Source organism: Melozone crissalis, unplaced genomic scaffold, assembly GCF_028551555.1.
Source record: "Melozone crissalis strain CALT ecotype California unplaced genomic scaffold, PUWL_Pcris_2 ptg000019l_1, whole genome shotgun sequence".
Taxonomy (NCBI): domain Eukaryota; kingdom Metazoa; phylum Chordata; class Aves; order Passeriformes; family Passerellidae; genus Melozone; species Melozone crissalis.
Genome location: NW_026535797.1, coordinates 10457831 through 10485014, shown reverse-complemented (window position 1 = coordinate 10485014; position 27184 = coordinate 10457831). Strand labels below are relative to the sequence as shown.

General features: G+C 46.2%; 1 protein-coding gene across 2 annotated transcripts in view; it reads right to left on the bottom strand.

The window, feature by feature from the left end:
- Positions 1-18130: 18130 nt before the first annotated feature.
- Positions 18131-27184, bottom strand: part of XPNPEP1 (X-prolyl aminopeptidase 1) — a 30674-nt gene continuing 21620 nt past the window's right edge. For both annotated transcript variants that reach the window (XM_054277152.1, XM_054277153.1), the window contains 9 exons: positions 26625-26683; positions 25887-25964; positions 25307-25378; positions 23642-23702; positions 22729-22798; positions 21405-21578; positions 20487-20563; positions 19708-19806; positions 18131-18662 (listed from right to left, as the gene is read on the bottom strand). In XM_054277152.1, coding sequence (XP_054133127.1) covers positions 18534-18662; positions 19708-19806; positions 20487-20563; positions 21405-21578; positions 22729-22798; positions 23642-23702; positions 25307-25378; positions 25887-25964; positions 26625-26683 — 819 coding nt within the window. In that variant the 3' untranslated portion in view covers positions 18131-18533. The remainder of the gene's footprint in view (positions 18663-19707; positions 19807-20486; positions 20564-21404; positions 21579-22728; positions 22799-23641; positions 23703-25306; positions 25379-25886; positions 25965-26624; positions 26684-27184) is intronic.

Genomic DNA, 27184 nt, shown 5'->3' with positions numbered 1-27184 from the left:
GCCATGACTTACAGCAAGACTGCACAAAACTGAGGACAGGCAGGGATCAGCTGGCTGGCCAGATGAGGAAAGATGTGCTCAGGGGTAGTTTGTTACAGCAAGACCTGACCACGTTGGCCCTCCACTAAATGAACAGCAGGTTCCAGTGGTGAAGGTTACTGAGGATTGCTACAATTTGTTCCCAGTGCTGCATGTGAACTCTGCATCTCCTTTCTTTCCACTCTTCTGGTAAATCTGAAGTGCAGAAGCAGCATTTTCCTCAGTGACCACAGCAGTCAATAGGCTACCACAAGTCCCAGCTGATAATTGATGTTTTAACACATGGAAATTCCTGAAGGAGATAAGCCTATAGCTTTCAAATGCAATATTGAGGAATCATTCTAGCCAAAAAAAGGCAGATGATCTGCTTGCAATTTGCACAATCACTCTGCAGATGTGGGCACATACGTGAAAACAATGAAAAAAAGTGAGTTGAGATAGAGGCAATGGCTTCTTTACAACTAAGATCTTTTACTTCTAAAAATCTTTCTGCTCTGCTGTTCATACCACTGCAGCTCCAACAGTACTATCATAAATAATAAACATCATAAGCCATGTGGCAAGAAAAATCTAAACAGCACCATAGCTGCTCATCACTTGACTTAAAATATTCTAGCTGGATTTTCTCTCTGCTGTAACAAACGTTATGTTTTTCCTCTTCTTCTCAAATAACTGTGACACAACCACAATGCAAGAAAGCTCCCTGCAAGCCCCCAGCATTATGCAGCCTCATTAGGAGCTTTGATTACTTATTTGGCACATCTCCAGCTTGCCTGAGTGGCTGAGTCTGTCAGTCCTGGGCGCTGATTCATATCGCCAGTGGTTCATACAGCTCAAGTGCCAAAGGCAAGCCAAAGGGCAAAGTCAAAATAGGTAATGGCATCAGCTGGGGAAAGCAACCACTGCACGTCATGGCAGTGACCTTATGGTGACCCCACTGAGCTGGGTTTTTAATGGGAGGCACTGAAAATTAAGATTTCATGCCCAGGGATGTATTGATAACTTCATGGAAATGACCACAGCCCCGCACTCTTCTTCTCTCAGTTGTCCTTTTAATGATTGTTAATCTTGTTTAAAGACAAGAAAAACTGCAGTTTACTTGCATACTCTGGGTCTACAGGGAGGTTTCATTTCATTCTTCCCTTCCTTCCTCTGAAGTACCAGATGCTACACAGGATTAGAGAGCAGTTTGAACTAGAATGCAAAAAAATAGCCTTAAGAAACATTTGCATTGCCTTAAAAGTCCTCTTGGAACCAGACATCCTGATTTTGGTCCTCATTTGAACCAGCTATTCTTTCCTCCACTGCAGCAGTGTTAAGGAGATTGACTGAAAGTCAGCAAAGTTGTCTTACATATAATGCCCCTGGGATAAAATACCAAGAACCCATTGACAATCTTCAGGTTTTAGTCAGAAGGACAGAAACACACCTTCAGCCTTGTCTGGAAGTGCCCAGTTTTGATCTCTCTATGCTATACTAGATGAAAAAAACAGACCACTCTTCATATTGTGGGAATCAGTTTTTGTAGAAACATTTCCTCTGACCTTTCAGATCAAATCCTCACCTAGAAATTCTTCCCCACCATGCCAAAATATAAGCAATGAATATTATTGCCAAAGGAAGCAACAGATGAATAATAATAGCTTTATTTTTAACTTATCCCTTAAAAGGCATAAGGACCCCAAAGCTGTCCCACAGGAGTTATGCTTTACCACCACTGGGTAAATAGAGATTTTTTTGGTTTATGAAGCCCAAACCATCCATATTCATGTCAAACACATAGAGTTCCTGTCAAAAAGGCTTTAATCAGACACAAAGCAGAATGTAGGTTACTCTTACACCAATAGCTCCTGATATGGTGATCTAAAAAATGTCATAGCAACCAGTCCTGCAACGAGCTGGATTTTCCCTGAGTCCTATCAACAACTCAAATCACGTCTTGGTACTCAGGCCAGAGCAAGGAGCCAGCCCCAAGGACTGCCAGCACCCTCCTCTTCAAGCTGCTAAGTTCCTAAGTTGCCTTATAAGAGGAGAAAAAAAAAAAAGTAAAAAAATAGAGGAATTTGGACTGCAAATGTTCTTTCCACTGGTGTTAAGCAGTACATGAAAGTTAGAGCATTATGTTCAGAATCCAGCCTTTGAGAGGGCAAGTTCTCCACTCCAGGGGGCTGCTGGGATGGGATTTGGCTCCAGGTACAACATCCATCCTGGCTGTCAGACTTCCTGGCACCCTTAAAGACTCACTGGCTGTGCTGTGACCTTCCCAACATAGCAGCTTGTAGCAGGAGAGACACACCTAGAGTGTGCCAGCTACACTCCTGCAGCCACCAAAGCTCCTGAGGGACCAGCACCAGAGAACTCTCCACATGGAGTGGCATGACCTGGGCATTTCAGGAGAACTAGAAATGTCTGTGCTGCATACAACTGACGCAACACATGGCTACAATATAACTGAGGCCATGATGAGGCCTCAGCCAGAGAAGCCCCGGTGTTCTCCAGCCACAGAGCATCCCACAACAAGGCATGGTGTTGTGGCTCCCACCACATCTTCAAAAAGCACTCTGGGACCCCACTGCTCCAGCAGCCAGGCAAAGCAGCTTTTTCCACATTGTGCTTCCCTGTGTTTCATCCCCAGTCTGTCCTTCACACTGCAATCAGCCTTCAGACACCCCTTATCTCCTTGAAACTCAGATTCCCATCTCTTCACATGCACACCATGTACTCCTTGTACTCTGCTGGGGACAAGGAGAAAAGAGGAAGGGGTCCTATCCCCCTTCAGGAAATGCTAATTAGATTATTCCAACCTGCTCCCTTCAAAATGTGCTGTTATGGACCAATAAATTGCACACCCAGAGGTGACATTCCCCAAATAAACGATTACTTAAGGATTAGTCACGCAGCTGTACGAAGGCACATGGCTGGCTTTGCAGGAAGGATTATTGGAGCACACATGAATACAGATGACTCAAGCAGCCAGGACAGGGACCCATCTTCCACATCAGCTGGGTACAAAGCTTCAGGTCTGTCCAACCTGTATTGGGCACCCCCTAGGCACACCTACAGCACTGCAGCTGGGAATTATGAAGGAAAGGGAATCCTCCGCAAAAAGAAAGAGTGACAAACTGAAAAAAGCGTTTGGTTTCCTGAAAAGATCTTGATCAACATACTTAAAATTCTTCCCCCTCCAGCTGGCAGTTTCTGAAGGACAGTGGAAAGACAAGAAGGTTCTGAGGCATTTTCAGTGGCAAAATTCATAGGGGTGCCCAGGGAGCTCTTGGAGCAGCCTGAGCACACGGGCCTCGGGCTGCACAGCAAACTCCTCTCCAAAGGGCCATTCTCAGACAGAGCTGAGGCTGGGGAGTTTGTATTCTCCTTCAAAATCAGGAGCTGCATTCCCTCTAAGAAAAACTGGTCTTTACAAGTGCATAATTCATATTTTAGCCTTGATAGGGTGAAAAGAAATGCTACAGCTGACTTCACTAAAGGTTTCAAATCAACCCCATTATCTGTTACATTAATAATTACAGCTTTTAGCACAGTGAAGCCCAGCAGTTTCTTAGGATGCAGCAGATGCCCTTTGATTGCTCTGCTTTTTTTCCTATTGCTAATTTAGGATAATGGTTGGACTTGATGATCTTAGAGATCTTTTCCAGCCTTAATGATTCTATGACTCTATTAATTACTTCCAGGACATCGAGGCAGCAGCATAGCAGAGGCAAATGTTGTTCTCCAAGCAAAGACACCTGCACCCTGCATTCACCTAAACCCATAATCACTCCCTACTTGTCTTAGGGCCCACAAAATCATGAATAAGACTTACAGAACAAGCTTGGTAGCAGAAGGCCTTACTTTTATCAAGACTACTTTACCTTCATAATTTCAAACACTTTGTCAACAAAAACTGCTGAAAAAACAGCAGGTAACGGGGAAAACTTGATTATTCGCTGTTTCCTTTCCGCCTCATCTGTTTTTCCTTCGTCCGCAGGTCTTTCCCACGTCGGCTCGCTCCCGCAGAGCACGGGGGATGTGTCCCCGGCCGGCAGCTCCCCATGGCCGGTCCGAGGGGTCCCTCTGCCGATGGAAGCGGCGGCGGCGGCCGGAACGGAGCGGGGGATGCCCTGCGCTTCCCTGCCCGGAGATGCTCGGGATGCGCTGGATCTCAGAGAGCCCGGGTACCACTGACCTTGCCGGGATGTGCTGGCTCTGAACAGCCCAGGGTACCACTGACCTTGCCGGGATGTGCTGGCTCTGAACAGCTCGGGTACCACTCACCCTGCCAGGATGTGCTGGATCCCTGACATCCCGGGTACCACTGACCCTGTCCGGGATGTGCTGGCTCTGAACAGCCCGGGTACCACTGACCTTGCCGGGATGTGCTGGCTCTGAACAGCTCGGGTACCACTCACCCTGCCAGGATGTGCTGGGTCTGAACAGCCCGGGTACCACTTACTCTGCCTGGGATGTGCCTGCTCCCCTGGTCCAGCCCAGCAACACTGGACTCAGTTTTCTACTTTTGGTTTTGTGCTTGTTTTCATTACTGGAAGAGCAGCAAGGTGTGCAGAGAAGGGTCTAGAGCACTCATCATACGAGGAGCAGCTGAGGGAGCTGCGATGCTTAGCCTGGAGAAAAGGAGGCTCAGGAGAGACCTTGTCGGTCTCTACAACTCCCTGAAGGAGGGCATAGCCAGAGGAAGGTCAGCCTCTTCTCCCTGGTAACAAGTGGCAGGGTGAGAGGAAACAGCCTCAGGTTGCACCAGGAGAGATTTAGACTGGATATTAGGAAAAATTTCCTGCCCAAAGGGTGGTCAGGCATCAGAATAGGAGCCCAGGGAAGTGGTGGAGTCAGCATCCCTGGAGGTGTTGGAAAGAAGTGCAGATGTGGTGATTAGGGACATGGTTTAGTAGTGGTCTTGGCAGTGATAGGTAAATGGTTGGACGCAATGATCTTAGAAGTTTTCTCCAACCTAAACAGTTTCATGATTTCATGATTTTAAGGTGGGATTTTTATTCCTGGCTATGTGGGATCTGATCCCGTGGTGGTGCTCAGCCTGCTGGGGCAGGCAGCAAAGTACAGGACAGTGCAGATACTCCCAGGGCCGTAGGATTACAGTAGTGCAGGTGGCAGTGTGGCCCCACAGCATCTCCTCCACCTCAGAGCAGGGAGGGGATCAGCAGGTCACAACCCAAACACAAAACAAGGCACTGCCTGCACTCAGGTTTTCAGGCTGCCAGATAATCTGAACTTTCATTAATGGAAAACACTATTCATCCCCAGCCTTAGGGAAATGAATCTATAAGTCCTCCCCTCAACAGGGACACAGACACAAATTCCAAATTCCCACACAGGAAGAGAAGGCAGAATGGGGAAAGGATGAATGATCTTAGTGCAGCAAGCAGAGGATGGACCAACAGCAATTTTCATGAGTTCAGCAGCTTGTACCCAACAAATTGTCTTCAAATACTTTTCTCACAAATCATCTACAGCACATTCCCTTTGATGTAATCCAAACTAATGAAATCTTATTTAGAACACTATTTACATTCTAAGTGTGCCAAATCACTGTATTGCAGATATGGATGATTCACCACCTCTAATGCCCTGTCAAACCTGGGGCAAGGAGGTCAGAACCAAGGAGGTTTTTCTAAACTCCCCTGGGCTTAGTGGAGACCATTGCAATTCTACTAAGTGGAAAATAATTTGATGCTGGTCCCAATCCTTCTTTCACAGTCCTTTAGCCAGGTGCAAAGCTGTCAATAGCAGCGGCAATACACTACTTTAACTCAGGTATAATTTAGCAGAGGGTCATGTCTGCTTTTTTCCCTGAAGAGACTTTAGTAAAAGCAATCTGTCAGACCTTCCTATTCAGGTCATTCCCAAGTCATGTTCTACAATACAGTTCATAGAGAATAACGTAGAGTGTTTACACTTTAAAGTGTGGTGATAAAAGAATTCCTGGTAGCCAGCAGGAAATTTTGGGGGGTGAGAGGAGTCCTTCCAACTCCTCTGGGGGTCGGACATTACATACTCCTTACACAAGTAAGGTATTAAGTTGCTTCATTCACACCCTTTAGTGGGAAGCAGAACGAAGTGCCAATCCAAGTCCCAAGTATTTCAGATTTCATTTTGCCATATTACCTATTATATTATAGGTATATAACAGGGGTTTATCACCTGAGCAGCTCAGCTTTAATGGAAGAAAAAAAAGCCCTCATGTTTGCTGAATGCAGATGTTTACTCAATGCAGATGTTTGCAGGTGCACCTTTTCTAGGGGCAGTGTGCCAAGTTTCTGCCAGTGCTCTAAGGCAGCAGTAAGGTTTTCTATAAACCAGGGAGGATGGCAGCTCAGAAAGCTCTGAAGCATTTCCTCTACAGACCACAGAAACTGCTGCTCCAGCAGTGACACACTCCAGAAAGGTCCCATCTTAATGCCCCTGATGGTGGCAGTGACCCCTCATTCTCACTGACACCTGGACTGTCTGAGAGCTGTCCCAGCCCCTCAGGTGGGGCTGGATACTTTGCTCCATGATAACTCTTTTCAGGATGTTCACAGCTAATGGGCAGGACTGGCCCTGTGAGCGAGTGTGCTGCAGAGCACAGACACCTCTGCACGCCAGCAGCTTCCTTTGCAAAGGCACTTACACAGCCCTAAGCCATTTTTAGCCAAACAGAGAGGAGTTACAGGTGCCAGCCTGAGAATGCTCTGTTCTTCTTATTACTTATCAGCAGAAGGTATTACTGCAGCTTTACAGTGCACTCATGCTTAGTGCTTCCTCTGCCTGGGAAAAGAGCACTAACAGGAAACTTTATACTGCAATTTATTCCTATTTTACTTTCTTCTCATCAAAACTGCTCCTAGCCCAGCTTATAATGACAGTCATATTCCCCAGTAAGGCAATCCTCACTCCCTCAGAGATGCACCTCCCTCCACAGTTCTCACGGTTACTAATGAAACTCCACTTTCTTGGCACCCTTAACCACCAAGCACTTTGGAGGAGTGCCTGTGCCCCAGTGAAGGGAACTGACAAACACACTGCCTCTGATTCTGATGGGCTCAAATTAGTCTGCAGGTTCAGCCCCAGTTAGCTCCATCTGCAATGGACTCAAGCTTTTTGCCTGATTTGCAGAGGGCAAATGCATTCAATAACCTCCTTGAAAGAAGATTTGAAGATCCAAATGTGAAATCAGTATTATGGATTGATAACCAGGATTCACACAACAATGTTTTAATTGCCTCTTGTCCCTTTTCACAACCCAGGCTGGGAAAGAAAAATAGGTTTGTTTCACAAGCAGTGCCATGCCAAAGAAGAAGCAGGGAGGACTTGGCAGTTCAGAAGCTGTCTGGCAGCTCTGGTGCTACCAAGAAACTTTGAGGGAGTTCAACACGTTCTGCAAGTTCAGCACATTGCAGTGTGCTGCACAAAGAAGCCATAAGCTCTTTTCTGTATCCAACCCTGGGACAAGGATCCATTTGATCCATATCCCTTTGAGGCCCACCAAAAATTTCCCATTAGCTTGGATAAGGTTTGAGTTGCACCCAGAGACTATCTCCTAAATGGTCACCTAGCTTTTGATAAGGTCCAGCATATGAGGATGTGAGGTATTTGTTCCTGCTTTGTGGATTTAAGATGTGTCTGTTGTATAAATAACAGGGACACCCACGCCTGTAATTTCAAACTGCCAGGAGTGGGAGGCCAGGGCTGGAAGGGGGGAGAGCAGGGGCTGGGTGCATCTCTCCACCCAAAGGGCAGACAGAGCTCACTAGCCCGTCGCTGCTAATGAAGCTAAATAGAGCTAATGAAGCTCTATCTTGGCACCTAGGTAAAGGTCAAACTTTCCAAAAATCATGCCCTGCTGTGGCTCTTGAAGGATGATTTTCCCAAACATATGAAGGAAGAGAATATGCCCAAAGCAAAATTAGAATATAGACATGTGAAGTGTGAAGCTGAAGGCTTATGGTACCTTTATGTTGTCTCAAACTCCATTAACAAGTTGATTTCTTTTTCAGAAGGGTTCAATCCTGTTCCATACTTAGGGAAAGGGTGGGAGTTCACAGTATTTAACTTCAGGCTTCCTTGAGAAACCCCTCTCTTGTTCCCCTGACAGGAAGCAAGGGCAGGCAAGATCTCCCACTTCTCTAGCACAGGTGGATAAATTAGTGCCCAGGTGTCTAAAAGTGCAATTATCACAGATTTAGTGAGCTTTGGGACTTCAAAGTGTTAAATTTGATTCTGCCTAATTTTGGTAGAGTGTATGTGAGCAGGGATATACTCATCCTGTCCAGAAAAAACAAAGCCAAGAGCACATCAGGACAACCCAGCCTTAGCACACCCATGGCAGGCAAAATTAGTGGGTGGTGCACAATATTAATTCATCTCCTTACCCATATGCACCAGGATGCTGCCTTTAATTAAATTAGCATAAGCTATCTCTTTGACATTCTGATTTAATATTATAGACTCAAGGTTTTATCCCAGTAATTGCACAAAATGTGAATGCATCCCAGGGTCATTTTTTCATGTTTCTCTATACGTTTGCTGTTTTTATTTTCTTAATGACCCCGTTTGTCTCTGCCAGCTGGAACGTGTGTGTTACAGACCAAGCCAGGTTTGGTGCTCAGAAGTGGAAGGCAAATCACTACAGTGGTTCCTTTACTGCAGCCAGGGTGGAGGGGGTCCCCAATGGGTGGAGGAGACTTATGGCTGCCACCTATCCAAAAGTCATCCTGAGCCTGAGGAACGAGCAGTACCTGAGACCAGTTTGTGCTGGGCTTGAATCCACTGCTGCCAGAGCTCTCATAGGCCCCTTGACCACTCTCCAGCAAATTATGGGGGCTATGGAAAGACTCCTCTTCTTGGGCTGTTTCCTCTCTTTTCAGAGCACTTTGGCAGTGCTGAGTCCTGTGAAAATGTCACAGATAGCTGAGAGTCGTGCTCAATATGCAATACACACAGCAGGGCTGGGGCACTCTGCCTTCCTCCCCCAGGGAGATCCCCTGCACTCTGTTTGGGCAGGATTCCTTTCAGGCCCCTTGTGCATGAAGCCTCTGGACCACAGTGTCCCACCTGGCCAGGCTTATGTCCACATCACTGCCCACCACCCTCCTGATGGGTTTTTGCCAACCCAAACCCCATCCTGGACCCCCCCTCAGTACCAGCACTTTTCCTTCAGACCGTGCTCTCTCTCCCTGTGTGCAGGAGGTTTGCTCTGGGGTGGTGAACCCAGGGGAGCCAAGGAACTGAACTCTGGTTCGCAGCATGTGATCTGTTGCTTCCACACAGCCTTCACATTTGCATGTTACTGAATTAATCACTTTAAATTAATGCTTGCTGGTTTTCTCATCTCAAGAAATGCACTGAATGCAAAACAGTGTCATCCTTACAGGGACTATTTCTAGCTCTACAGCAGATTAAAACTAAATTAGCTGATGTTTCAAAACTGGCAAAACCATGTATCTGCTGTACAATTTGTAATGCTGACAGACTGTTATTAATGGTGGGATGGCATGTATTAAAAATTCTATGTTTATGAAATGCACTTTTAAGTGCTTGGCTGTAGCAGCAGAACACTCCCTTGCTTTGTTCTTTAAAGGTAAAGGGAACCAGCTCTACTCAGTGTCATTACCAGGTAGGTTGTGACTCTGCTGCTTATCTGGTGCCATTGCACGTCTCCTTTTGATTCAACAGCTGGAATTTTTCTGAATTTTTACAGTTTTTCCACCCCACATTGGGAACTCCCTTCTCCTGCTGCAGGTCCAACTGTCCCCAGTGTTTCACCCTACCAGGAATATCTGAGCTGTGACTGAGTGATGTCCCTCTGCACACAGAGAACTGGATAAGTGGAGCTGGAACACCTTCTAGACAGCCTCCTGTCTCAGTATTTGTACTTTTCTCTTGCAGAAAACCTCCTACTTTTTCAGGAGCTTTCGCATTTATCCAGATCTTGCACAGCAGCCTGTGATCACACACGTTGCATGATTAATTTTAAATCCTCAGGCTCAAGGAAAAGATGGGTGCCCCAACTGTTGTTAAGATAGCTTGCACCACTCAGGAGGAAGAGCACATGCAGGAGAGGATGGGTGAGCCCTGCCCTGGAGCTCATCTTCCAGTCAAGAGCAGGAGTGGCAGGACATAGCAGGCCACATTGATGCCACATTGGCACAACTGGGAATGCTCCTGCACGAGGCTGTTCGCGTGGGACAGCCCACATTTGGACAGTGCCAACCCCCTTTCCTAGAGAGTTCAATTCGCATTATGGCCACTTTCTGTTAAATGGGACAGACAGGCCCTGTGCCACCCTCCCCAAGACAGCAGCACAGAGCTCAGGGTGCTCAGCTGGTGATTAAAGTGAGATCCATGCACGTTTACAGCTCTGCCTGGTAGGATTCAAGGTTTATTTCTGCTGAGAGCTGATACTTAAAAGCAGCAATAATTTATGGTTGTCAGCCTTTACTGCCAGCTACCATTCCTGCTCTCCACCCTGGTGTCAGGGCCCACACTGCTCCCTCTTTAATACTGGCTCCTCCCTGGTGCTCAGCTGAGCTGCTTGCAGAATCCAGAGCTGGTAAGGAATTATAGCCATTGCTGCAGGAGCAGGAGAGAGCATGCAAAAAACCTGTCTCTGCTGACAGTTCACAAAGAAAAATTGAGTCACACTAAGCCTACTTGTAGCTAAGCAGAAGCTTTGATATGAAATGAGTTTGCAGCTTTTGGTGGAAAGACCCTGTGAGCAAAGGTGAGGGAGCTGTGTATCTCTCCATCAGGCTGCTCACATTACCACAATGCTTTCACAGGAGTTTTTGCAGGACAGGTTGTGTTTCAGCCTGGCTACATAAGGGGCTAATTACCCCAAAATAGCCACAGTCTCACCTGTTGCTTGCTGCCCAGGAAGAGGTTTGTGTTGCTGACTCTCTGCTTATTGGGGGGAAACACAAGTTCACCCTTAATGGTGGTATGGAAACACAGAACTTTGCTCCTGTGGTAAGGATAAGACCAGGGCACTTTTCTTTAAAGAGTGCATTTGTGTAGAGGGGTTATTTTGTAAGCAATGGCCCAGACACCTGCCTCCCATCCCCTCCACTCTGCAGCAGAAGCAAGGCAAACTGCAGGAGACATCTCCATCCCATCCCATCCCATCCCATCCCATCCCATCCCCTGCACTGCCAGCTGTGCAGGTACCCACAGCCTTCAGCAAGGGAAAAGCAGAAGCACCAATGCCCAGGGTTATTTGTGCTCCCAAGCAGAAACATTTGGCCTCAACCCAAGACAGTAACAGCACCTGCTGCCTCTGCCCCAGGTGGGAGCCCTTTCAGACTGCCTTGCATAACCCGGGCAAGGGGTTGGACAGGACACAGCTCAGCTGTGGCAGCAGAGGGGGGATGCACACAGGCCTGTGCTGGCTGCCCACAGACCCCACAGCACTCTCAGCATCAGCAGGGATGCCCAGACTAGCAAGGTGCAGCCAGCTGCTCACCTGGTGAGCTGCTCCTTGTGCAAACACAAGGTCACAGCCCCGGTAGGATGAACCCACACGTGGCTGTCTCAGCTCATACTCCTCTGTCTCAGAAGCACTGCAATCATTCTAGCAGATTTTCAGCAAAATGTTTTACTTCAGGGCATTTTTTTATGCTTTTGTGTTTCTTGTCTGAAAAGTTCAAGTTCTTCAAAATTCAGCCCACACAGGAGTTTAGGGCCAGGCTTCATCAGGTTTATGTCAAAAAATATTTTCGCACTGTTTCAAAAAATGTCAGACTACCTTGTTCCAACAAAAAACCTCTAACTAATATTTCTTCTACTGCTCTGAAAACTAATCCAATATTTTCAGTTTAGTTAGAATGGCCAGTATTTACAAAACACCTCTATAATAATAAAAATTAAAATATTCGATGGATGTGACCCTTTCAGCTCATCAATTTCTCCATGGTTTATTATAAAAAATTTTTTTCATGATTTTATAATCTCATCCCAGAACAGGATAGACCTACAAAATATTTTCAAAAGGCAGAAAAAAAAGAAATATTTTCTGTTTGTCCCTTGTCTCAAATTGCTGCACTGTTGAGTTCCCATAGGCATTCAGCCTCCAGAAGGGAGAAAGTGAATGCTAATTTCATGGTTGGCTTTACTTAATGAAATAAAAATATTCTTGCCCAAATATTGTGCAAATAAGGAAGCATTCTTCCCAGACCCTTCCCTGATCAAGCTGCACTCAGAAACATGTGATCTGATTATCCTCATTTGAGCAAACTGAGTGTCAGGCTTTGTGCCCCAGCAGGAAGGTGGGCTGTTAACGAGTCAGGTATTTACAGCACAGATGTCAACAATTTGGAGTGTTTAATCACAGCACATTTCAATTTGTCCTCAGCTCAGACACAGGAACTGCCTGTGCCAAGGGTCATGGGTGTGTATGGAACTGGTCTGGGTCTAATATCATTATATACATCCTTGGGTTTGTACCCAAAAAATGGGAAATAACCTCTAACCAACAAGTGCTGGATTAGCACATCGCCAGCCAAGGCCATCTCCTGTGTGTCTACTGAGGCTGAGCTCTGTGTGGGCTTAGAAAAGCCTTGGGTGGGGATGAGGAAGATTTGCTTTTTCTGACTAATGGCATGGCATACATTTTGCTTGAAAAAGGCCTCTCAGATATGAAATTTCACAAATACCATGAAAAGGTCTTTTCTGAATGCCCAGAGACAGTGCACAAGCTAAAGCTATAGCACTGAGATGATAAAAGCACACCCTGAAGGAATGAATAATTGAAGCCCAGCCCTAAATATTAATAGAATACAAGGAGAAGAGGACACATTCCTCAACTTTGCACTTACCAAGCTGCCTGTTTGGATTTGAAGCACAGATATTCTCACAACCACTCTAAGCTCCTTAAATCCCCTCCTGGAAGACCACGGTGCTCCAAGCTATTGCTACATTTGTCTGAAACTCCCCAGCTCATTTTGCATTCAGGCCTCAAGAGGAATGTGGTGGTGTTTGTTGGAAGATGTGTTTATTGGAAGATGTGTTCCAGAGGCAGATGGCAGCAAAGGACACTGTCTGCTCCCACAAGGGGAGAGCAGCATTTGTGCAGGAGAGGGGATGCACAGAGGGACAGCTTGCAGTGAGTGGGGACTTCTTCCAGCTCCAGAGATGCCCAGCCAGAAAGCCTGACAGGGGTGGCAGGGGGATACCAAAGGGACACAGCAGGAACCCTTCAGCTGGGCCGTGTTCTGCTTTGGGAGATGTTCACAACATGTTCGTCCCAGCCTGGTTCCTAAACAGGATCAGCCCAATGCAGATTGGAGCATGGCAGTCACGGGCTCTGAGAGCTGCAAGAAAGGCCTCACACATGGAATGCCATCCACCTTCAGGCTCTGTGGGCAAAACCCTGCCCTGACATCAGGAACCAGAGCGAGCCATCCATCCACAGGGACACACAAAATGGATGGAAATTGATTTTTTTAAATTCAAATGCCATGTGAAAATGGAGGTTGCACATGGTGTCTCGTGGGAGCAGGGCAACACTTCTTCAGCAGCCTGTGGCAGTGGGCAGCCCTGATGAACCAATTCCCCTGCAATCTTCACAAGCCCTCAAGCCAGTAAAATACAAGCAATTTAAATTAATTTTTTAAAAAATGCATTTCTCTCTGTCTGCTGATATGTCTTAGGTTGATGTCTGCTGGCACTAAAATAGCCTCAAGTACCTTCTGGCTGTAAATCAGAGCTATTTGAGGCATCAGAGCAGCCACACTCTCTGACCACCTCACACAAGACTGGAGGGGGAACTCCCATCCCTGTGGCTTAAATCAGGGGGAAACTCCTGAAAGGTTTGAGACAGTGATGGGACAGGGAACTGGCAGGATAACTTGGGACAGCCAGGGAACAGGCAGGATAGTTTGGCACACCCAGGGAACAGGCAGGATAAGTTGGCACACCCAGATGTCCAGGCTGGATGTGCCAAACCCACTGTCAGCATGGAGCTGCCCCAGGGCTGCCAGCCCCCTTCTCCTCCTCCTGCAGCAACTCAGAGGAACCCTAAGAAATAGGAGGGGATTTATGGGATCAGACAGCATTTTTCTGCCTCTTTACCATGTGGATCCCCATCAGACAGACATCATTGCTGCCTTGTGGAAGCAAACACATCCACGGGCATCCGCCACTTCCCAAATTTAGAACGATTTTTAACAAGCTGGAAGCAACAAAATAAACAACACTTGATCTGCAAGCTCCCTGCTCTTGACAGTGTCCCCAGAGGTGGTGGAAAGCCGAGGAGATAGCTCCTTGCTTTAATTGGTACATTAAAATTCTTCCAGGCCACTACACAACTGTTAATAGGCAACTTAATTAAGCACTAACACAGTTCATATTTCTACCCTCCAGAGGTTCTTGTTTCATTTTTTTTTCTTATTACATCCAAAGCCATGGGGAGTTTTGTCCTAATCATGTAAAACAAGCTGAGGGCAGTGACACCATGCAAGTTATTTAACTCCTGATCTCCAGACACCATTGCCAGATGTCCAGGCCTGCAGTTTCTTCTCCAAAAACAAGCCAGAGGACTCCAGGAACAAGGTGTGAATTGCTACAAGCCAACAAAAATTAATGTCAGCAATCCTTAGCACCAGCAGCCAAGTGACCTCGCTGAGTGCCAAAAGGAAATGGTGCTGGGCAAAGACAGGGCTTTTGCAGGCATCATCAAGCACATGGGGTTAATCCATTGCCTGAATGACCACAGAGCCTCATTCAGCATGCCATGAACACCTTCCAGAATGCTCCGTGCTGTCCTGTGCCTCATGCCACCCAAAGGAGACCCCTGAGGAACAGAAGTGGCAAAGGAAAGAGACAGCATCTCTAGATCCCCAGGAGAGCTTTGATATTCATCTCCCACCACCTGGCTCTCACTGTCCCCTGCTGAAGGAAGCACAGGAACAAACACCAACCCCACAACACCCCTAGCCCTTCAGTGCTTCTGGGCATTCATTTCCCTGTGTGCAGCCTGCACATCAGGCTGGTCTGATGGATTTGCTCAGGAGGCCCTCAGTGACTGTTCTCAAAAGTTTTCTTCTTTCTATCACTGTAAATAAAAACTTGCTCCAACAGCTGTTGTGGGAAGTGACCAGTTTAATAGTCATGCAAACAATACTGGGGGTTTGATTATAGGTGAGTTACGAGCCATTTAAGTTAAAAACAACTGAATTTTACTGCTACCAAGCACACTTAAGGTAACACACAGATTGAGGAAGAAGGGGTGACTGGAGAAGCCAAGCAGTTACCTGGCCTATGGAGGCAAGGAACACTTGTTCCTGGTGATGAATAAATGTTAATCCCTCTGCTCAAGGAGAAATGGTTTATTTGCCTCAAAAGCCTTGTACACCAACAATGTGTGCATCATGATTCATGATGGAACCGTGGAGCTGAGGTGGGTTTTCCTTCATTGGCAAATAAGGTCGGTCTCCTGCTGTAACATTTTTAGTCCAAGGGAACAAAGAATTTCAGAGCCCCTGAACGCAACAATAGTGCAGTTGGAAATTTCTAGCACAAACATTAGCAAACAGCTGGGAAGGGGACAGAGAGGGCAGTGCTCTGGTGACATCAAGCAGGGTGGCCACATGGGCCTGGAGTATGGTTTGCATTTGCTGAGGTCCTGTCCCAAGGGTACAAACAGGATCATGTGCTGGTGGTGAGGTACAGCCACCAAGCTCCTGGGCTGGTGCAGGGATAGGACTGGATGGGCTGAACCCACAAACAGCCCTGCAGGAGAGGCTCTCTCACAGCACAGAAATGTGCTTTGCAGTATGATCTAAAGTTATAAGATGCCCACTAGGTTAAAAGTACTGCAAAACAAAATGGTTTGAAAATAGAACACTGAGTATGTTGTTATTGAAAATGCCCCTTCCTTCCTTCCTTCCTTCCTGCTTTCCCACAACAACAACAAAAGCCTTTATGGGCTTTTTTTTTTTTCCAGAATTAAATATTTTTTTTCATTTGAATAATGTAATGTTGTGGCTATTTCTGTGGATGATTCACACAAAAAATAAAACCCCTAAACCTGGCATTGGTTTCCATTCAATTTTTCCTTGCTTCTCTCTTCCTTAACTTTTTCCTTCCACCAGGAGAGGGGAAGGGAGAAACCACCCAGGAAAAGCAGGCACTAATAGAATAAATGAAAACCTGACAAAAGGAAAAGAAGAGAATCCAAGTTTAATTTCCATTGGAAATCTAGAGCTCAGACAGGACAGGATACAAAAGGTAGTTGTGTTTTCGAGGAGTGAATAGGGAGAGAGATAAACGCCTTAGTTTGGAATGTGTGTCAGCAGCCCCGCCCTACAAACACCTGTGCCCCTGCTGAGGTGCCAAACCCCAGAAAGGGGCACAGATCTCCAAGCTGTGACCGAGAGCTGGTGTCAGATTCCCTGCAAGCCCACTGGGCTGTGTGGTGAGGGAGGATGAGCTGGGGACTGAATGGTGGGAGGGATCTGCTGAGGCTCCAGGACTGAGGCCTAGAGGAGAACACAAGGATTGGTTGTCCTACCTCTATGCCAGAGGCTTTGGGATGGGAACGAGCCATGAATTTCTGTGATCTGTGTGGGAATGGCCCCAGGGTGGCAAGGAGGATATTGAGGTGGGGAAAAGGTATAATAAGGCTTTTCAAATCTTTTGAAAAATTCCTTTTGGTGTTGTGGTCCCCCTTCACATCAGTGTCCAAGCCAGCCACACTGGCTTTAGACTGCAGGGACAAAAGCGTCCGTGGCTTCTGTGTTTCTCTGTTTGGTAGAAATCCTCCTCTTCCACCTTCCTGTGGGAAACACCTGTCCTTACATTTGAATAGAGACCTTTCCCGCCTGGGTCACTGCCGGGAGACCCGGGATGCTGAATCACCTCGGGAGCCCGCGGGTGAGCAGCGCATTCCCCGCAGGCCTGCAGCGAGCAGCAGAGCCTGCCGGAGCCCCCACCCTGCCCTGCCGAGCAGCTCCAGGGATCCGGGAGAGGCTGCAGCGCCGGGCTGCCGGCGGAGAGAGCTCAGCCCCACCGAACACAGGGATTTTCCTGGGCAAGAGCCGCCGTGTCACAGCACAGCCTGTGCAGAGATCCTTCCCTTGTCCTTTGACCCTGTACCCAGGGACAACAGGCTCCTTCGGCAGAGAGGGTATTAAGGTGGGGCTTAATAGGTGTCTTATGTGGATGTGCTGGCACTTCCCGTTCTAAGTGGCAGCACATCCTCGTGAGACACCTGGGAGGGGTTGAGGTGTGAGCTGGGCTTCCGCAGACACAGCTGAGCTGAAACTGCTGCTTCCAGCGGGTGGTGAGAAACCACTTCATTATTTAAATACATGTATCTGTCTGCAGCGGCTGAGAGGTGATATTGACCTTTTAAAGCACTTGTTGCACCTCTGCTTTATCACCTCTTTGGAAAAAAATCAGCTGGGGGCAGGAGGAAGAGGGAAAGAAAACTATGTACACAAACATTTCCATTTGCTCAGAAAATTCCTTTGAAAGATTCAGGGATTCCTTTTGCTGTTCCCGATTGCTCCTTTTCTATCTGATACTGATCAAAACTGGAGTTTTGATCGAACACCTGCAGCGAGCGCGGCAATCCCTGTAAAACCGCTCAGCCCGCACTGCCCCGCTCGGCCACCAGGTGTCGCTGCGCCCGGCCCGGCTGCGCTGCCCCGGCCGCCGAGCTCGTCCTTTGTCCATTGTGGGCACATTTATTTATTTTAACTTACTAATTGCTTTGTATCCAGGAAGAGCTGCAATTCCATGATACTGCCCACACATCCTGCACCGCCACGGGCTATACAAGCACTCAGTAGGACATAACAATAGACAGAAGTACTGGCCCGGGCACTCTGCACACACAAATCTCTGCCGAGTGTCTCCATATCCTTCCAGGACCTGTCACAAATCAGAACTGACTGCTCCTGCCAGCTCTCTCCATAACCTCTGCCCAGTGCCTGGCACCAGGCAGTCCTAAATATATTTGTTCCCTGTCTGAGTTAGATGCTCACATAAGGGTGGAAAGATGAGGTTCCTGTCCTTCTTCAAGCTGCCAAACTCAACACATCACTGACGGCAAGAGAAGACAGATGGAGCAAACAGTGGATTGGAATCTTTTATTCAGTAATCAGTCCTGCTGTGTGGGTAACATCTTAGCAACTGGAACCCAAGTATGCAAAAATACTGAGTTTTCACAGTGAAAAACCAGACAGTATAAAATATTCCAGTATTGCCTCTTAGAACCATTATTGAAATAAGACCTCTGTTTCAAGGCAACGTGCTTGTTTATTGTTTGTTTTCTATGCTCAACCCCTCCCCCCAAAACACTTATTCAGACAGTTACCCTCCTCAGCCCCACATTGCCCACACGTGCTGTGGGGCAAGGAACACTACACAAAATCCCTTCCTGATTTCCAAATGCTCACTGAAGAACACCCTCCCAGCGGTGCCAGGCTGCAGGAAGACGCAGGTGACCGTGGAGCTGTCCTGGTGCTGTGACAGCAGCGCTGGCGCTACTGCAGCGGGGCCAGGGGCTCCGTCTCGCGGAGCAGCCAGCGCAGCGCCTCGTGCCGGCCTTGCCTCTCCAGCTCTGCTCCCACCACGTCCCTGCACTGCTGGTGGTACTCGTTCACCCAGTGACGCTGCAGAAAGGGAGGGGCAGCACACTCAGCATGAACACACAGGGGAGTTCGTGACCTTACACGTTATGTGCAGCCAAAAACATTTGTAGGCCCTTGTGCTCCTTAGGTCTGAGCTGGAATCCTGTCCTGAAGAGACAGATCTCTATTATGTGGAAGGGACTTGTACATTTGATGAGGGTAGGAACTGAAGGAATTCATCCTGGGTTTTTAGAGGAGCTAAGGGTGAATTCAGCTGACAAGTAAAGTCTCTGCAAATCACTGCCTCCAGCAAGTCTAAATAGCTATCTTGGCACAGCTTAATAAAAAGCTTTGCAAAATTGTGACTGGACAATGCACTCCTGAGGCACAAGCTGCCCTATTGATCTGAACAGGTAACCCTAGGCCAGATCTTGGTACCCTTCACAGCCCTATTCAGCAAATGGAAATGCAAAACAGCGTTATCATTCCAAAAAGGAGGATGTGCTGAGGTAAAATAAGGAGTACAGTAGAAAAACAGGATGAAATATGGCAAATATGGAGAGGGTAGTGGGAAACTTAAACAGAAAGCTTAGAGCATGAAGCTGTTCAGGAAATATATGCTGCTGAGCAGGTATCAGAGAAGGCTGCTCAGAGTTCATGTGTACTGAGCAGTGGGGTGTGCCTGAATGGGACTGGTCACAAGCAGATGCAGATAATGAGACAGGACAGTCATCACTGTTGTCCTTGGGGAGACAGCATGGTAAGACAGACATTTGCCAGAAGCAAATCAAGGCAGGAGTAGGGAAAGAGATGATAGTAACAAGTATCATATTAAGGGAACTACCAAAACAACATAATTGGTGGGATCCTCACTGTCTGCATCATATAACATAGATTGGAAGGATGTCTGAAAAGCTGGTTTAGTTCACCCCCTCATTTCAAAGTGGGTCAAGCTTAAAAATAAGTAAGAGTGCTCAGGATTTCTGTCTGGATCTATGAAATGGAACAATGGCCAGTGGTTCTAGCAAACAGAACAAAATAAGCTGGTTCTAATGCAAAGAAGGCAATGCAAACCTGTTTTACTTACCTCCTTTTCTGTCAGTAAATTAACATCAATCATTTTTGTCTGGATTGGAACCAGGGTTAAGGGTTCAAAGGTCAGGCTGCCTCTGTTTTTGAAATTGTACTGCAGCAGAAAGACAGAGATTGTACAATTTTAGAAACAGCTCCACCCTGATCACACTTACTCCTTGGTTATGTCATCACAACAGAATAACCAAGGTAACATTCAGATGAGAGGGTAGCAACTTACAGCATTTTTCTTACAGCTCAAGCAAAGAATCTTGATATAAACCTTAGTTATTTCTTTTAATGGTTCCTTTCTAAAGGTGAAAATTGTACAGGACTTCACCTTGATGACTACATGATCATTTTCAGTCTAGCATTTCTAAAAGCATAACCCAGCCAGACTGGCAACTATAATGTCAAAATCTGCCTGTAGTTTTGTTTCTACTGCCACTGACAGCTCCCTACCACAGAGGAAAATCCCAACATGAGATCAACCAGTTCTACAGCAATGACTCCAATGAATAAAGCAGCTTCAACATACAGACAGAAAACAATTTAAAACAACTCTCACACACACATTTCAACCCATAGAAACTCTGCAGAAGCAAAACTGCCTTTTGTGCTCCCATTATCAAGGGAGATTTAAAACCAGTGTTCCAATCAATAAGGGGTTTTTGAGATCAGGAATCTTGAGTAGGATTTAACTATCTGCAGCATGGTCTCACATCAAGTTCCAGTACTTTAAGTTTTATAAGCAGCAAGTCATGGAGAAAGGTGCATTGTGAGCAGGTCATTCACCTTGGTTTCAGCAGGGATGACGAGGACAACGTTTTCTATTCGGATCCCAAAGGACCCATCTTCATAATAGCCAGGCTCTGCAGAAACAGACAGTAATTAACTAAGCCACATTGCTGCACTCTGCAAGTACTCATTCCCTATGGCCAAACTTCCCCTCTATGTCTCTAGTCCACTGAAGTCACTAAGCAATCTTGACATCAGGCAACCACAGAGGCAAATTTCTGACGCTGCTAAATCTGCACAGAAGCCCCGAGCAAGGTGACAGCAGAAGTTCTCAAAGAGAGAAGAAACAAGACAGACAGCCCTCAAGCTTCAGAATCTCCTTGGAATTCAAGAGAGCACAGAATACTTGTGTTCAAATACCAGAAACTCTGAAAATAATAATGTCTTCATGAGCAGGTAACCCCTTCCTCAAAACACTCTTTTAGAGACTGTTTCCCTGACTTGCTGAGAGGACTTTGCAGCCCTGAAGGGATGTAAGTCTCTCAGCAAACCCCAGCAGGCTGTTAATTTACTACTGGAAGAATAAGGCATGCAAAGATTTAACAGCTGCCTCAAATAGCCCATAGCAAAGACAGGATTAGCTCCTGAAAGCTTGGTGTCCACCTTGTACTGCAGCCAGTTCTTCCAGAGCATGCCAGAGCCAGCTGGTCAGCACAGCTCTTCTGAGGCCTGTGCTGTAGAGAGCAGGAAGCAGTCCTGCAGCACCCCCAGGAAAGGTGCTTCATGGGAGGTGAAAAGCTAATGAGAGGGTCTTTACCTGGAGAGCTTAAATGAAAACTAAACCAGCAAGCTGAGGAGGCAGGCCCAGAACTTTTGATCCAGCCTTTCCTTCACATCAGTCACATTTATTCCCTCTGCATCTTGAAGAGCTTGGCCCCTCCCCAGTGACCAGAGAGAATCACCAGTGCTAAATACCATCAGAGACAATCATGCCAGCCTCCAGGGGCTCATCTGCAAAGGTTTTGTAGCTAATGCCACAAGGACCCTCGTGCACGTTTAGGAAAGAGCCAACTCCATGTCCTGTCCCGTGCAGGTAATCCAGGCCACAGTCCCACAAGGCAGAGCGGGCAAAGGAGTCTAGAAGGTGACCTGCAGACAGACAGGAGAAAATTTCAATCAAGTCAGGCTCCCTCAGAGACACTAAGAATCATTCTGAAGGTTCAAACCTGGAAAACATGCAAAAAAAAAAAAAAAAGCCCCAAACAAAAAAAAACCTCCCGCCACCCCATCAAAAAGCCTGATCACCCACAAAGAAAGCAAGTCATTGGATGGTTAGAAGTTACGGGGCAGATTTGTCAAATCTGACATTCAATCCCTTTGTCAGCTAAAGAGCATTCTCTCTTCCATTACACAGGTCTTCAAGAGATGCTTGTAACAGAAACATAGCACTGCTGCTTGTTCTACTGACATTTTCAGGACAGAATCTAATGGTTAAAAGTCCCACAGAGCATTCAGTACCTGTCTTAAAAGGAGCTGTACTTATTGAACTGAAAATAGGAGACCTGCCAATTGTGTTTGGCAGACTAATCAGTCAGTTTTTTTTCCTGGAAGGCCACTCATTTCACACAGTTTCAACCACAGGGCACAGAATTTCTGTTGCCTGCATGTGAACACCAAGCCCATGCATGCAGGTTCAGATACCCTTCAGTTTCAGTTTGGGTTTTTCATAGCACTGTGCTGTTGCTTTTACCTTGCCTACCCAAGAATGCAAACTTGAAGAAATCTCTGAAAAGAGCTTGTTTTGTATAAGGTGTGACCAGGGAGAAAATATCATCCAGAGGTGGATGATATGTCACTACTTTTCCTGCACAAAATAACAACTCCTTTGTGTGTCATATTCCCATGTATTTTCCCACCGACACAAGAGATTCCACAGTAATTGGAAGACAATTAGCCAGTCCTTGTGAAGCTGGAGAGTGACCTCTCACTTTGACAGAGCCATTAGTAAAGAATAAAGACAACCTCCAAGCACATGTGTTAGAGCACCACTGAGTGATGAAAGTCACTACCCTAGAGACAGAGCACTCACAAAATCCTTCAGACTGCCTGCCTCAGAATTTTCAGCACTGGTTGATGCTGAGACAGAAGGCATCAGTAATCCAGAATCCAAAGTCTTGTGATGGAAACAAACAGTTATATCAACATCTGCCTGATCTGCCTAGACCTGCCAATCATAATGCTGTTCTCAGACCACTTAATGGTTCTTCAGAGGTCAAAACACTCCAACTCACCAACCCACCTTTGGTTCCATTTGGGAAGATGGCAGCACTCACAGCTATATGTCCCTTCAGGACATATGTGAAGCATTCCTGTCAAAGAAATGTGTGCCATAAGTAAAGAGGGAAAGGAAAAGCTTTGTATTCCCCAAGAAAGGAAAGAGAGGATGCATCTTGTAGCCAACTGCAAAGGATATGGAAAAACTTGCTCATGCCCTTGTGTGGCTGTAATGCCAAAGCAAACCATGAGCAGAAGGAGTTTACATCACTCTGAAGATCCCTCTCCAGTAATTACAGAGAGACTATCACAAACTCAGAGTGCATGTTTAGCAGCAGCATTCCTGTGATCTACATGACTGATTCTCTTTGTGGCTGTACTTTTACTTCCTGGGCATATCCTACAGCATATTTTTGTGACTAAGTATACTATAATAATGAAATTAGTTTTAGTTAATAAAAAGTTAAAGAAGCAATTTAAAATAAACAAAATTACACTGTTCAATTTCTAACACAGACCTTTTCAGGTAAGTCTGAGACTGATTTTTTATGTGATACACTAGGCACAATCTGACTGGAGCCTTGCATCAGACACTGAGCTTTGCACTAAATCAGACTCCTCTGGCTCCTTTATTGGACTAACGAGTAATGTTTATCCTCAGTCTGCTGATTTTCTTATTTATTAGAGAAAACATGTTATTTTGCAGATGAGAGCTGTTCATTTTAAGACAGTAAGGTGTCAATTCTGTAAAAGAGTTTCTGTTTTGGAAGTCTGAAGTATGACAGTCTCCTTTTCAGTCCTTATCCAAATGCTGCCACATACTGGTAAATAAATGGTAACTCCAGAGAGAACTTTTCATAGCAATAGAGCACATTATTAATTTAAGCATCTCTAATAATAAGGGTCTGATCACAAACCACACTGTGATCCCAACTTACCTTTTCATAGGCTGATGGTGTGCCAAAATGCATTGTCCTGGTCACATCTGTTGTACCATCTCTTCAGAAGCAAACAAAAATGCAGGAACCAAAGGGATGGGGGGAAAAGAAAGATCAAAGTGAGAATGCACAGGAAACCCAGTCACACTGCAGCAAACCAACCAAGCTCATAAATGGATAAACTCATCTGCTTTGTGCTACACAAGGCTGATGATGTAACCACTCCTAATCTCCAAAATTCCTGAACACAATGCCCCAGATGTAGCAATGATGATTTACAATTCCCACTGTTATCTTTCAATCACAAGTATCCCAAAGCTCTTCCCAAATTAGAATCTAAACTGCTCATAAAAACGATGCTAATTTGAGGTTTAGCAACAGGTACCTGTCCACTGAGAACAGGCCAAATTCAGCCTATTTGTATGAAAGACAATTCACTAACAGCTTTAAAACACACACCTGTGCAAAAATGACAGCTACCAGCTCAGAAAAGGGAAGTGTAAAGGGGGATAGTATCCCTTTCATCTTCAGGATGTCTTGTGCTAAGATTTCTGCAAATCATCCTGCATTTGGACAGGGGTTAATCTAATATGCCAGAAACTGGCTCTAAGTTCCTTCTGCAAATAGCATTTTGAGCCTGCTGTCAAAAACACAGTGGCTCTTGAAATAACGAGTTCCCTTTGAAACTTGTCCTGTCCCTGTGCTCTTCCCCAGCACACACAGGCCCTGGGCACAAAGAGCTCACGGTTTAACTTCTCAGCAGGGACAAGCAAAGCATCCCTGTCACAATGCTGTGCTAAGTGCCATTGATGTCCAGCTTACATTGTATCCAAAGGGCTGCTTTTCATAGTGGCACTAAGGAAATCCTAAATTAGGCCATCAGAGGGGAGGAAAAAAGATCTCCTTGTAAAAATCTTATCAAAGGATGTCTGTATGGTTCTTTTTCAAAGCTCTTCCTGACTGACATAACAAAAAAAGCACAGCTCTAAAGACAAAGCCCATCTCAAAGGAGCAGCCAGGCTTGTCCTGCATCTTCCTGAACAAGCCACTTCTCATCTATTTACACTGGTTAAAAACATCACTTCTTTTATTTTCCATGGAGTCAAGAGTTCCACAGTAAAGGAACTGAGGCCACTGAATGGCACTGTCAAAACAGCATTGAGTGAGTTTTCAGACATGATGCCCTCCCAAAAACATACCCAAGAGGCCACTGGGATGAGGAACCTCGACTCTGAGTCTCTGAAAAGGCAGAGAGCACCACAGGGCAGTGCTGTCCTGCTTCTTCACCCCACCTTGTCCTGAGCTCAACATCAGTCAAATCTGCCCACAGGCAGATCGTGGCAGGGCAGGTGCCTCACCAGCTGTGCAGGCTGCTGAGCAAGCAGCCCAAGGCCAAGCCAGGGCACTCAGGCTGCTCCCTGTTCCTGCAACTTAATACCAAAACCACCAGGCAAAGCACAGCTCCCATCATACTGAGGCTGGATGGAACTCAGATGGGAACTGTGCTTTGACATCTTGTCCCTGACCCCAGCAAGGCCTGTCAGCAGCCCTGATCTGTCTACTCAAACCTCCACACTGCCTTGCTTGCCAAGGGAAATGTGAGCTGACCCTGCAGAGGCCATGGGGAAAGAACACCTGGCAGCTGAGCACCATTCATGCACTCACTTGTACTGTGCTCCTGAGTCCAGCAGGTAGATCTCGTTCACCGACAGCGTTCTGTTGGTCTCAGGAACTGGCCTGTTCAGTTAAACACAAAGGGTTTTGTTCCACAGTTTTAAGGTCTCCAGCCCACGTCTGCAGCCCAGAAACCATATTAACTACAAGCTTGGATGTGTTGGCTCTGATTTCTTGTGGCAGTGATGGAAATCCCACACATGCTGAGCCAGGGATCATACTGAGGAGAGGATTTGTATACAGCAAATGGCACTACAGTACAGAGCTTTGCTGCTTCCAGCAAAACCCTCAACATCTGTTTCTGGATGTATTTCAGAACAGTTGTGGCACTTCATACTCATCCTTCCCAGACTTCCAGCCCCGAAATAGCCCTTTCCTATGGCCCTGAGCAGATCAGCATCATAATACATGCATGCTGCCAGCAGGGGAAGAACTTTACTTAGTAAGGAGTAAAGAAAGATAGCAAGCAACATCTCCCTGGAGTACTCTGTTGTGACTCCATGGGGAAGTGAGACAGCTCATTCCAGCTGTGTTTGTTGAAGATTGAAAGGAGAAGCTGTGTTTCTCTTACTTGTAGTGAATGATGGCTCCATTTGGACCTGTGCTTGATATGGTAGCAAAACTCAATTCAACAAAGTCTTTCTGCTGACTGAAAGAAAAGATTGTGATCACTACAACACAAGTGAGAGGAGCACACCAAGCACCTAGGGCACCTGGAGTGCCCCATCCTCAATTTCACATCACCTCAGCCTTCCCCTTGGCCTTGAAAGCCACCTAGACAAGCAAATTTGGGTAGAAGAAATGTACAATTTGAAGCCCCCTTCTCCCAACCATGTGGAAACCTGTTTTCCAGATCTACTCCTTCCTTAGAAGAAAATTCACTACCCAAATCACCCAGGAAGATGTGCTGAACAACTTCTACTTTGTTACTTATTTACTCCAAAGTATTTTAGAAGTCCTGCTCTCAAAATAAATGGTGCTCCTTCTCTATCAGAAGAGGAAAAAATTTAACTTTTACATACATCTCTCTGTGGTAAGGAAACAACTGTCTTGTATTTAAGTGTCCTAACCTGCAGTACTCCTCACTGCTATCTCAAAAGGAAAGTGGACAGGATCCAGTGGGCTGGGACTTGTATTTCCCAAGAGAACCCAATTCTTCCCAACTCTTTCAAGTTTTCAAATAAATCCATTAGTAAAGTTCCTCAGGTAAAATATATCTGCAAGTGAGATGCATTTCTAAAGAATAAAATAAAAACAATGGATAAAACAGCCACCCAGAAAACCTCCTCAGAGTAGATTTACCTCTTACCTGCGGAACTCCTCTGCTTTGTCTGCAGCAACTATTTCTGTTACTGTTCCCTTTGGGACCTGGTGGACAAGGACATGGGCTGGATTAGTGCAAACAAGCAAAGAAAACCCTGTATGCTTAAAATGGGTCTTGTCTGTGCCTTATGAAACCCTGGAAGTGGCTTCTTTCCAGGTTTTCTGTCCTCATTCCTCAGTAATGACAAACACAAACCCAGCAACATTGTGCAGGGCATTTGAGAAGAAGGAGGTGGAGATGGTCACAGCAGGACTGCTGAACCCTGACTAGCGAGCAGTTAGTGCAGTACTAACTTCACTGACATGTGCACAGGCAGCATCCCTCCACTGTCAGGTGACACTAAGCTTAAATAGCTCTCCTTAGCAGCCCATGCTGTTAGAAATTTTATGCTTTTAAATCAGGAATGGAAGCAGTGGCAGAAAAAACAAAGTGTGTTAAATTTTACTTTAGGCATTTGAGAAATTCAAACCTGTGACCCAACTTCCCCTGGACTGGAAAACAAGCAAAGCAAGGCAAGAGCTAGGTTTCAGAACCCCTGAGGCTGA